This window comes from Aethalodelphis obliquidens, unplaced genomic scaffold, assembly GCF_003676395.1.
Source record: "Aethalodelphis obliquidens isolate GAN/ISIS:26980383/991018 unplaced genomic scaffold, ASM367639v1 scaffold17, whole genome shotgun sequence".
Classification (NCBI taxonomy): Eukaryota; Metazoa; Chordata; class Mammalia; order Artiodactyla; family Delphinidae; genus Aethalodelphis; species Aethalodelphis obliquidens.
In genome coordinates this window covers 23,006,411-23,019,527 of record NW_020837961.1, presented here as the reverse complement: position 1 = coordinate 23,019,527, position 13,117 = coordinate 23,006,411, and the positions used below count along the sequence as shown (strand labels likewise).

Here is a 13,117-nt window from a genome sequence, read left to right as displayed (position 1 = left end):
ACAGCACGAAGAGATCTACTAAAATACATCCTGAGCAAATAGTACTTATTACATTGGATTTCCACCTTCCAAAATCTAATAAACTTCATTCCAATATGCTTCTGCGTTGCATTGTGTTTCCCAAGGTATCATCTCTGTAATGTTGATTTTCCATTTACTGTCTCAGGAGTCATGCCTCCGTGGTGAAGCTGCTGCCTGGTGTTTACATTTGTTTGCCTCTGGATTTCACAGTCCAAAGAAGAACATTCATTTCCAAACCTTTTTCATGACAGTCTATCTAGTGTAACAGCTAAACCTTGTGTAAGCTTTGAAGAGTCAGCTAAGTTCATAGGCTGCTTTTCAGAACTGGGGGAACTGGAGATGGATGGGTTCGTCTGCTTGGCCGAATCTTGACTTCCTCATTGTCAAACTTTTCCTCCCATCAGATGTGCTGTTCTCTTCCACGTACCCTCAGAGTCTGATGCCCGCCCCAGCTGCCTTAAGCCTTCTCTTTCTAGGGGGGGCCCTTTTCTGCCTCTGGGGGTAGCATTTCTGGCATCTCAGCTAACAGGATCCCCAGAATTTCTATCTATCTTTGTAATAAGCAAATGTTATGGTAAAAGGCACAGCCGCAGCCCCCAAATTCAGACCCCTGGCTGGACTGCCCCTCAACATGAAGGGCACGTCTCTCCTGAGAAAAAGCCTCCTGAATTCCTCACCATCTTTTCCCAAACAATAGCTGACTTTACCTGGGTTACAAGCTAGTTGGCCAGTTTTTCCCAATTGGGAAGTTTCTTTGTGCCACAGCTATCTCTTAAAGCAGAAAAATGAATACAATTCTAACTGATGTTATCTCACTGCACTTCCTGGAATCAAAGCCATGGCATGTGACTCCTTGATGTGTTTTTTTATGTGTGTTTTGCTTGTTTTTTGTCGAGCCTGTGGGAACTGTCTTGTCTGATGATTGTGACAAACACCCAGGCTCCCACGGGGCCAGAGGAGAAGAGGCCTGGGAGGCTGAAACAGTCTTAGTTTGTCCTTTTATGTCTCCCTAGAGCCTGCCCTGCACTTTGGTGTTGATGAAAGTGCTGGCTCCATGGAGGTTTGTGTCTGGAGAACAGGCACTGACCTTTCCCGAGCGTCCTCTGTCACCGTGCGCTCCAGGAAGACAGGGCCGGCACCAGCAGAAGGTGAGCGGGCCATTTTAAAATGTATCATTATCATGACATGCGTATAGGGCAAGGTCTAGTCTGTCAGCGTAGCATGCCTTAGTCTTTGTGGATGGGCTCTGATTTAAAGTTTCTCCTACCTGGGCACATAGAATGACTTCTGCTGTTTATAAAATAAATAGAATATTCATTCAGCAACCTTTATGATTTGTTCATTAACCACTTGCCTGGGACCAAATTAATTTTCCAAAGTTGAGAACATTTGTAGATACCATAAGCTGCTCATAAACACTATTTCAGATCAAGGCATACCTGTGATGGCTGAGCAGGTCCCAACTCCTGGGAGAATCCAGGCACCTGTTAGCTCCTAGGAGGGTAGGAGGGTCTCACTTCTGATTCTTGGACATTTTCCTTGGCTTCAAGCAGCATGTCCTCATGTCCCACTCCCTTTTGCCTTTCTTGACGTTGGCAGTGGAGCTAAATGTTTCTGAACACCGCTTCCTCTGGTGAGCCTGTCAGCTGCTTTACCAGAAAAAAAAAAAAAAAACATTAAAAGCACAGTAGGATTCAGGAAAGGAAAGGGAAATTTCCATCTACGTTGATACCCACATTTTTTCATTTGCTAACAGGGACCTTTTAGTCTCCTGGGATGTGGACAGGCAGCAGAGTTAAGGATTAGCATCATCCACAGCCAAGACGCATGAGAATATGTAAAGATAAAAACTAAGTGAAAGCACAAATCCTGCAAATAAAACTCAGCAGTCTAAAACCTACGTGAACGGACAAGACAAAAAGAGAAAATGTATCTATGAAAATGTGAACCCAGTTTCAGCATGTACCCCAGAAACAGTTAAGGAAACTAAAGACAGCTTTACAGCCCAGAGCTTGCTCTTGGGAGAATTAACGTGTTATAACACTTCAGGGAATATATCACATCATACTGTACAGGACACCAGTGATGATCCTTAAAGTTCTTTTGTTGTTGTTTTGCTCTTTTTTTATTTTTCTTGCTTTCCTTTCTTTCTTGTAATTTTCAGACAGAGCTATTTCTCACTCTATATGTATTTGTGAAACCAAAAGTGAATAGACCAGTTGGCTCCTTGGGCTTTTTTGTTTATGGTTGGGAAAAGAAATTAAAATTCATTTAGATAAATCTCCTTGCATACAAATAATGAATGACCCATCGGCTAGCTCTCAGGTAGGGATGGACTAATCCATGCTTGAGGTGGTGATTCATGGGAGATATGCAGAGATAGCAGTTTAGACTTGATAATCTCCAGAATCTAGTAAATACCTGACATCAGCTCAGGTTGGTTAATTAACAATAATAATTATGCATATGTATTTATATTATCATTATTATATGCCAGACTCTGTGCTAGCATCTTTGCTGTATTATCTCTAATCTTCACAACTACCTTTGTAAAGTAGCAATAATTATCCCCATTTTGCAGTTAAAGAAATTGAGACTCAAACAGATGAAATAGTTTGTACAAGTAAGCAGTGGAATTAAGATCTGAACCAAAGTGCATAAGATCCCAAATCCCCTTTCCCTTACTTTCCTGACTTGGTACTTTTCACCGTAATCTCATTTTGGTTTTTTCTTAATGTAATTATTTAATGGCTTTAAAATTTTTTATACAATCTCAAACTTATAGAAAAGTGACAAGTCCAGTAAAAACACTTTTTTTCCTGAACCATAGATTGCCAGTAAATCTGGACCCATCTCTTCAAAAACTTGGAATGCAACTCCTACAGAGACATTCTCCTCTGTACTCACAGTACAAGCATAAAATCAGGAAATTAACTGATACATTACTACAATCTCATCTTCAGACCTCATTCAAGTTCCACCCGTTGTCCCCCAAATCATAGCAAAACAATCCAGTTCAGAGTCACACATTGTATTTAGTCATCATGTCGTTCAGTTTTCTTCCATCTGGACAGTTCCTTGTCTTTCCTTGACTTTCATGACTTTGATATTTTTCAAGATTACAAACCAGGGGGAAGGGATAAATTAGGAGTTTGGGATTAACATAGACACACTACTCTACATAAAATAGATAACCAACAAGGGCCTACTCTATAGCACAGGGAACTCAGTATTCTATAATAACAAATATGGGAAAAGAATCTGAAAAAAAATAGATATATGTATATGTACAACTGAATCACTTTGCTGTACACCTGAAACTAACACAACATTGTAAATAAACTATGCTCCAATATAAACTAAAAATTAAAAAAAAAAAAGATTACAAACCAATTTTGTAAAATATCCCCCAGTTTGGGCTTGTATGATGTTTCCTCATAATCAGATTCAGGCTATGCATCTCCAGCAGGAATATCACAGAGGTGGTACTGCATTCTCATTGCATTCTACCCAATGGCACACAATTTCAATTTACCCCACTGTTGGTGGTATTAACTTTGACCACTTGGTTAAAGTGGTACCTGCCAGTTTTCTTTACTATAAAGTTACTTTTCTTCCTTTGCAATTAAGAAGACTTTTATGGAGAGATACTTTAAGACAATGTAAATATTCTATTCCTCCATTTATTTATATAGTTATCTATATCACTCAGGGTTTCCTATTTTATTCTCTTGATTATAATTTGTCATGACATTGGATGATTTTTTAAATAAGTAGCAAAGAAGCGATACGATCAGGTGAGCCAGCTTGCAAAATGATTAATAACCCAGAAAATAGCAGAGCCTTCATGGCCGAGTAAATTGAGCGGAATGTTGTAAGGTTAAACCAGAGGTCTGGCAAAGGTGAATGAGTGAAACCTAGTCAAACTAAAAGTCATGATCATCATCTTAACAGTTCCAAATAGAAAAGGGAAACGCTTTCATTACAAATAGAATTTGCCTTCAGAGAGCCGTCAGTCTATAGGTGGGATTTTTGTGGAAGTGCTTGGAAGGTGATGGAGAGCATGTGGTGACAGATCACTGGCTATTGCGGCATTTGGTAGAACATGGAAATTTCCCCTTTCTCAGGATCAAGCCAAAAAAATATGCATCTGAAAGTGCTGTGTACATAGAAGAATGCTACAGACAGTCTCTGAATTTTTTTTTTCTCTGAAGGAAAACTTCTGGCAGTGAATTCTGCAGTCTCACTCCTGGCTTTCCTTTCCCACTAGCTGGGCTAGACTATGTTGGCATCAGCCCAAAACTGGTCTTCGCTCCAGGAGTGTGTGTTGAGATGTTCCGATTGACAATCCTTGATGACCTGGGACAGCCCATCTCAGAGGGTTCAGAGAGGTTTGAATTACTTCTCCAGATGCCTCTGGACACAGCAATTGGAGAACCCAGTAAAACCACCATTTTCATCAATGACACCGTCACTGACTCTAAACAGAGTGCTTGTCGTTCTTTTGATTGAAAGACTTCAAGGGAGGGGAAACGGCTAAAACACATCTCCTAACCACAGTTTCCAGATCTTAGCAACTCCAGGATATCAATGGTATTGAACTGACATTGGTGTTACATATATTCTGGTGATATGTGCAAATCTAGTTTATGTAACTGTATGAATATGTACAAACAGAGAAAGGATCCAGCCGACAAAGGATTGTTAGACCGTGCTCTTTGTTTTTTTCTATTTTCTTTTACTTTGTTACCAAGGCCAGTGAAACCCACTGTCCTCAATTAAATCAACAGTTAAGAACAAAAGGGTCGACCTTTCTTTGCTGATTCATGCTGGACAGGAAGCACTTTTCAACTGTAGAGAGACCCTCATCCCCTGTCAGTTTTTCTGGTTATAGTGCTGAGTGCCCTTACTGAGATTTGCAGATAAGCCTAAACCTCCTTTTTTGCCAGTTGCTCAGTTTTCCTCCACAAGTCTTTATCAGGGCTACTTAGAAGGGAAATCCTTTCATCAACTCTCCCTTCTTTTGCAAACTCCTTTATAAAAGAAGATAATAAACAATAAAGTGTAAAAATGCAAGTATCACAAGAGAGAACAAAGAAAATTTAAAGAATTGTAAAATCTTCAAACTGCCAATTCTTTACTCATTTTAAGCTGACAATATAAATCACCATTATTGTGCCTCAGCTAATATTACATAAATTAGAGTTTCCAAACTATTTTGAAAACCACATCTTTGTGCCCCATCATTATCTTTTAGGTATTTCTTGTAAAAACATTTTTTAAATTTCTATTACAGACATGACTTAACGTATTCTCAAGCCAACATGGCACATGACAGAAGCCATTTCAAGAAGTCATCTCCTGGTACCAGCTCACACCGGTCAGAATGGCCATCATCAAAAAGTCTACAAATAACAAATGCTGGAGAGGTGTGGAGAAGAGGGGACTCTCCTACACTGTTGATGGGAATGTAAATTGGTGCAGCCACTATGGAAAACAGTATGAAGGTTCCTCAGAAAACTAAAAATAGAATTATCATATGATCTAGCAATCCCACTCCTGGGCATATATCCAGACAAAACTATAATTCAAAAAGATACGTGCACCCCTATGTTCATAGCAGCACTATTCACAACAGCCAAGACATGGAAACAATCTAAATGTCCATCAACAAATGAATGGATAAAGAAGATGTGGTACATATACACAATGGAATACTACTCAGCCATACGAAAGAATGAAATAATGCCATTTGCAGCAACATGAATGGACCTAAAGATTATCATACTAAGTGAAGTTAAGTCAGAAAGAGAAAAACAAATACCGTGTGATATCACTTATATGTGGAATCTAAAATATGACACAAATGAACTTATTTACAAAACAGAAACAGACTCATAGACATAGAGAACAGACCTGTGGCTACCAAGGGGGAGGGTGGGTGGGGGAGGGATGGATTGGGAGTTTGGGGTTAGCAGATGTAAACTATTATATATAGGGTGGATAAACAACAAGATCTTACTGTATAACACAGGGAACTATATTCAATATGCTATAATAAACCATAATGGAAAAGAATTTGAAAAAGAATATATATGTGTGTATATATATATGTATAAATGAATCACTTTGCTGTACACCAGAAAGTAACACAATATTGTATTATTTGATAAAAAATAAATTTAAAAAACTACAAATGCAAAAAAAAAAAAAAAGAAGAAGCCATCTCCCAAAATATTGGGCAAGGATAAGAAGGCTCTTGACTACCATGGGGTCTGCATATATAGGTAGAGAAGTCCTTCTCTCCCATCAGCCCAGGTTGTGCTTCATTGCTAGACAACATCAGCTTCCCCAACCAGAGAGGAGATTTCTCCAAACTACTTCACAACTCTTCACCTCACTTCTCCCTGTGTAAAATGAGAAGTTTGCACTCCATTTCTGTTAAGATCCCTTTCAGTTCTAATTCCTGTCTGAGTAAATATCTACCAACAGAAAGTCACCCTCCCTCATCTTCCAATTTTCCCAACCACCACAATCAAAAGTCTTTTAAACTCAATTAAATTCAACAAACACTTACTGGCCTTCTCCAGCATGTCAGAGAGATATGGATCCTTCATAAATGTTTAAAAAAATAATAATAATGAGAAAACTACATCTTGGCCAGGATAACTCTCAGATACACCCAACAGGTCCTACTGATGCCCTGACTTAGTCTCCAAATGAAGCAACCAATTTGACCTTCCCACTGAGTACTTCTGTGCCCAGGAGAAATTCACATTATCAGCCTTGTTAAAAAAAAAAAAAGCCATGGAGGATTCTATTTTGCATCTGAAATTAATCCTAGCCTTTCAGTGTTTTGCAGAAAATCACTCTCTTTCTCTCTCTTATTCTGTCTTTTGTTAAGGAATTACATTCAGATGAATGCAGTGCTTATGCATACATCTTTTTTTCTGGGTGACATTACCCACGGCGATTTCTATGAAGTTGATCTGTTACATTCCCAGTTTCCTCCCAGTAAGACATGCCAGGGAAGCAAAACTAAGTTTTTTAGGCTTCTAGGATAAAACCTAGTGTATTCTAGATACAACCTATGGTGTATTCGGTAGCTGGGTTATGAAAATGATCTAATGGCTTAAAAGAGTGAAAAATGCCTCATTTCCTACACACTATGGAGCTACACACTATGGAAAATTGGGCTCATTTTCACTCTTCACATATTCTTCCCCAGGGATAACATTTTTATGGAGAAAAAGCATATACATTTTTCCTCATTTAATATTTTAGTTTTCTTAGGGATTTGGAAGGCATAATGGAGATATACTAGATGCCCATGACGTCACTGTTACTGTGTAAACTATGAATGGAAAGATGTTGTACATTTCATTCCAGTACCCAGTGCCAAATTTAAGGAGCCCACATACAGGGTGAATGAAAAAGACAGGCAGCTAAGGGCATTCACTTCCCATAGTGGAGACACCAGGCACAGGTCCTTGCTGTGCTGCTATACCCACCAGGGCTCCACAATTAGTTTTCTGCCAGGTAAGCATTCTAAAATTTATTTGACACTAGTCACCCCAATATTGCTCCTACTAACCTTTTTTATAATAATAATAAGCAACCTAAATGTCCAGTACTCAGGAAATAGTTCATTGAATCATGAGATAGCCACTTGATGGCATAATGCATTCTAGATTATCAGTGATCATGTTGCTACTGCAAGCCTTAAAAAATATGGAAAAAACTGGGCTTCCCTGGTGGCGCAGTGGTTGAGAGTCCGCCTGCCGATACAGGGGACACGGGTTCGTGCCCCGGTCCGGGTGGATCCCACATGCCGCGGAGCGGCTGGGCCCGTGAGCCGTGGCCGCTGAGCCTGTGCGTCCGGAGCCTGTGCTCCACAACGGGAGAGGCCACAGCGGTGAGAGGCCCGTGTACTGAAAAAAAAAAAAAAAAAAAAAAAACTAAAAGGACATGCCTCGAAAAGATAAGAACTTTGTGTTAGGGTAATGAGATTATCACTCATTTTTTCCAAACTTACTGTATAGTTCTATTGGTAAATCTCTTCAATGGCAAGTTGTTGCTATTTATGAAATAAAGGAAATTAAACAGGTTGTAATGACTTCTCTCTACTGTAATATCACAACTTGGGACAGAGTCGTATGGGGTCCCTTTGGGAACATTAACTCTGACTTTGGAAAAATGAGCCAGACACCAAGAGGTATATGCAAGCCATCAAAACTAAGTACAATAGAAGTGAAAAGAAAAAGAAAAGTGGAGTTCAGTAACTGGGCTTCACTGAATGTGTCTCTAAACATTGGGAGGTAAGACAAAGGAAACGAAACAAACTGAATTTGACAGTTGTAGCAGGCTGAGTAACGGCCCCTAAAGAATTCAGGTCCTAATCCATGGAACCCGTGAGCCCCAGCTCATATGGGAAAAGCATCTTTCCCGATAGGATTAAGTTACGGATTCTGAGGTGGGAAGATCATCCTGGGGCACCCTAACTGTACTGACAAGTGTCCTTATAGGAAGGAATCGGTGGAGATGACACAGAAAAGAAGGCAATGTGACCATAAAAGCAGAGATCGAAGTGACAAGCCATGGACGGTTGGCAGAGGCAAGAACTGGATCCTCCTCTAGAGCCCCTGGAAGAAGTGCAGCCCCACCAATGCCTTTAACGATAGCTTCCAAACTCCCACCCCCTTATAATTTCTCTTACTGTGTAAACTTCCTCAAAGCAGATTTCTTTTTTCAAAGGTGGCAACTGGAAGAGAGTGGTACATACATACAATTTATACTGTCGAATCAAGAAAGAGTGCCAACAGAGGGAATTCCCTGGCGGTCCAGTGCTTAGGACTTGGCACTCTCACTGCTGTGGCCTGGGTTCAATCCCTGGTCAGGGGACTAAGATCCTGCAAGCTTGCAGCCAAAAAAAAAAAGAGAAGAAGAGTGCAAACAGAGCGTTTGGAAAGAGGAGTCCGGAATATTATCAGTCCGCACTCTCCTTTGCTGGGGGCAAAGCCTTCAAATGCAGAAGAGCCAATCCTGAGTTCCCGAGTCTATCTCCAGATACACCTGCTGATAAAAACAAGGGCACCCATACTCAGCATATCGCCCTGAACCTTTAAAAAAGCCAGCTTCCTCCAGACTTGCTCCCAGGTGGCGCAGCTCACGGGACTAGAAACTATAGGTATGGATCCTCCAAGCAGCACCATGTCCATGTGGGGGACGCAGCTCCTGTTCCTGAGCTGCCTCATGTTACTGACTTCCCTTCTACTCAGACATAAGGTTGATGTCGCAGATGAGAAAAATGACCAATCTGTAAGCTACTTTAACAGCAACCAGACAGTAACTCCACTCAGCAGTTATGGTGACTCCTCAGAAGTCTGCCATGCTACAAGCTGACCTTGACCATCCCTAGCAGCAGATATTGTCGTCTGTGCGTCAACAGGGGGACAAAAGTTTCTGACTTCAAACCAGATCAACCATGTATCGAAAGTGACAACATACAGCAGGACAAATGTGCTGAGAATAACTTTTGATGTTAAAAATGGTCCTTCCTGTGAAAGAGATGACACACTCATCCAAAACCCTTCTGTCACCACGTCTGGTTCTTTAACCACTGTTTGTACATCATCCCTATAAGGAGAGGTGGCTTATAGCTCTACCCATGAACGCCTCACCTTCGTTATAAAAATGAGATGACTCAGGCATGATTTGTTTAATGACCCACGCACTCAGCCTGCTTCCTTTTATAGTCTCATAATTGGATTTATAAAAAGGTGAGTAGAAAAAAGCAAGTCACCATCCAAAGTCATGTAACATTTGTTCCCTTTAAAGGAAGGGGAAACCAACAGGTATAGTGAGAGGTACTAACCCAGTGCATCTCAAACTTCAGTATGAATCACCTGGAGAGCCTCGGACATAAATGCAAGCCACCCACCCCCAACCCCGCTTCTCATTCAGCAGAACGGAGTGTGGTGTGATCTGATCTGAGCAATTGTAATTTTTTTTAACATCTTTATTGGAGTATAATTGCTTTACAATGGTGTGTTAGTTTCTGCTTTACAACAAAATGAATCCATTATACGTATGTTCCCATATCCCCTCCCTCTTGCATCTCCCTCCCTCCCACCCTCCCTATCCCACCCCTCTAGGTGGTCACAAAGCACCGAGCTGATCTCCCTGTGCTATGCGGCTGCTTCCCACTAGCTATCTATTTTACATTTGATAGTGCATATATGTCCATGCCTCTCTCTCGCTTTATGGGGAGGGGGAAGGGTAAGCTGTGGCAATTGTAATTTTAACAAACTCCCAGGTGCCGCCACTGCTGCTGGTCCTCGGACCACACGCTGCTCCAATGTAATTGAAATGTGGTGACTTAAATGCTAGTATATTACAGCTCACCAGAGGAACCCCTGCTAAAACTATCTGCACATCCAAAATTCAACATAAAAGCATTTTCTCTGAAATAGTATTGAATGATCTTCCTGACCTAAACTAAAAGATCTGTTACCCTGATGATATCATGTCAATATATCTGTTAAACAACTATTAAGGTTTCATTTTATTTTACTTTGGCAGTTTAAAGCAGTGCTTTTCAAAATTTCCCGTGCATATGAATCACCTTGGAGGGTTTTATTAAAATGCAGATTTTAATTCAGCAGGTCTGGCATGATGCCTGATTCTACATTTCTTACAAGCTCCCAAGGTGAAGGTTTTAGTTTATCACTGTAAGTCCACAGATTACTATGATATCTCCGTTTTCAAAATACATCAGATTCAGGGTGATACTTTTTTCTAAGTGCAATTTGCAGTACTGTGATGCCTGAGATATAAGCAGAAAAGAAAAGTGGTTTGAGAAAGGTGTACATGGTGAGGATGTTGGAACACTGCCCCGACTGCTTCTGCTGTCAAGGTTCACCAGTGTTCAGTGAGTGACTGCCTAAACATAGGCCGTAATTCTAAAACTTGGTGCACAAATCTGAGTGTGAGGACTGTGCAGGAGTATTCTGGCTCCAGACACGAGATAGGTTACACTATTATTTTTACAAAGAGCTGCCCCTGCCTTTAAAATGGTCATAGGAATCAGGACAACTGTGTTCTATGCCTGAAACAAGTGCATTATTGTGCACTTGATTCAACCTGTTCATACTTTTTCAACTTGAGCCTGCCTGCCCACTGAATTAATTCCCCCTGAGACACACTGACAGGAAGGGTCTGGTGTTAAGGGCTGGTGGCCTCTCAGAAAAGGGATTTATAAATGTTCCTTAAAATGTTACTATACCTGAACTTATCTACCACACTGACATACTGATCTTTAAAAAAATAGCAATATTTTTAAAATACACAAATATGAAATAAAATATTACAAAGCATAATCCTATTTGAGAAAAACAATTACTTGAAACCACCAACAAATAGGTTAATTGGTTAAAGTGTTAAATGTTAACATATTGACCCTTTTTACTATCTTATCATGTACCTGTTACACTTAACTGGACAGTATCTTTTTTGAATTTTATTTTTTATACAGCAGGTTCTTATTAGTTATCTATTTTATACATTAGTGTATATGTGTCAATCCCAATCTCCCAATTCATACCACCACCACCCCCAAACCGTGCTTTCCTCACTTGGCGTCCATACGTTTGTTCTCTACATGTGTCTCTATTTCTGCCTTGCAAACCAGTTCATCTGTATCATTTTTCTAGATTCCACATATATGCGTTAATATACGATATTTTACTCTTTCTGACTTACTTCACTGTGTATGACAGTCTCTAGATGCATCCACGTCTCTACAAATGACCCAATTTCGTCCTTTTTTATGGCTGAGTTAATATTCCATTGTATACATGTACCACATCTTCTTTATCCATTCGTCTGCTGATGGGCATTTAGGTTGCTTTCATGACCTGGCTATTGTAAATAGTGCTGCAATGAACATTGGGGTGCATGTGTCTTTTTGAATTATGGTTTTCTCTGGGTATATGCCCAGTACTGGGATTGCTGGGTCATATGGTTTCTACTTTTAGTTTTCTAAGGAACCTCCATACTGTTCTCCATAGTGGCTGTATCAATTTACATTCCCACCAACAGTGTAGGAGGGTTCCCTTTTCTCCACACCCTCTCCAGCATTTATTGTTTGTAGATTTTTTGATGATGGCCATTCTGACTGGTGTGCGATGATATCTGATTGTAGTTTTGATTTGCATTTCTCTAATGATTAATGATATTGAGCATTCTTTCATGTGTTTGTTGGCAATCTGTATATCTTCTTTGGAGACATGTCTATTTAGGTCTTCTGCCCATTTTTGGATTGGGTTTTTTTTTAATATTGTAGACAGTATCCTTTAAAGACCAACATTTAGAGATCCATAAATGCCACTACCCTCAATTAGGGCTATTCAGTTCAGATTTCCTAAGGAAATGAATAAAACTTTAACACATTAAAATGAGCGTATGTAAGCACTGCTATAAAATTAAAGCACACACCTTAAGTCTACTATATGAATACAAAATACCCTAAATTTTTTAAAAAATGTTTGCTATTGGAAAATTTTCCATTATCTTTTTTCTCCAAGGTTACATTAATATTTAAAAGACTTAAGTTAAAATTACATTTTATTAGTTTTACCTGTATATTTTCCCAATAGAATATAATCTTCCCAAGAGAATAATATAGAGAGCCTTACTCAATTAACTATTAAATGAAATATTCTGGGTAACAATAGACAGTGACCCTGGTCACCTGTGTAAACATCCAGCCTCTTTCTAAGCTGGTTTTAGGGACCATTCCTTCCCCCTATTTAAGCCCTCCTATTCCTCAACTGGAAATCGAGGAAATCAACTGGAAACTGGGTTCCAATTTTGAGTCCACTCCAACCACCAATTCCTCTTTTAAAACAGTTGGGTTGAGCTTAGTTACCATTTTTCCTTCCCTTAACTAGCAGTGTAAATAAAAACTTGGCTTTACTTTATTCTGGATAGACATACAAGAGCGATATCCTAATTGACCTGGGAAACACAAATGCCTCACACATTGGCTAAACCACAATGCTAAATTTAATATTGTTTCTTTCATGCTTTTTTCAAG

General features: G+C 39.7%; 1 protein-coding gene across 2 annotated transcripts in view; it reads left to right on the top strand.

Annotated features, from left to right (window-relative positions):
- FREM3 (FRAS1 related extracellular matrix 3) overlaps positions 1-5,481 on the top strand; it is a 56,977-nt gene extending 51,496 nt beyond the window's left edge. Inside the window, exons 4-6 of one of the 2 annotated variants that reach the window (XR_003435001.1) lie at positions 1,035-1,169; positions 4,292-4,614; positions 5,318-5,481. Coding sequence is in view for 1 of the 2 variants with exons in the window: in XM_027117079.1 (XP_026972880.1) it covers positions 1,035-1,169; positions 4,292-4,533 (377 nt within the window). In the remaining variant the exon portion in view is untranslated. Of the gene's footprint in view, positions 1-1,034; positions 1,170-4,291 lie in introns of both variants that reach the window. The other variant, XM_027117079.1, reaches the window with a different exon arrangement.
- The last annotated feature ends 7,636 nt before the right edge of the window (positions 5,482-13,117 follow it).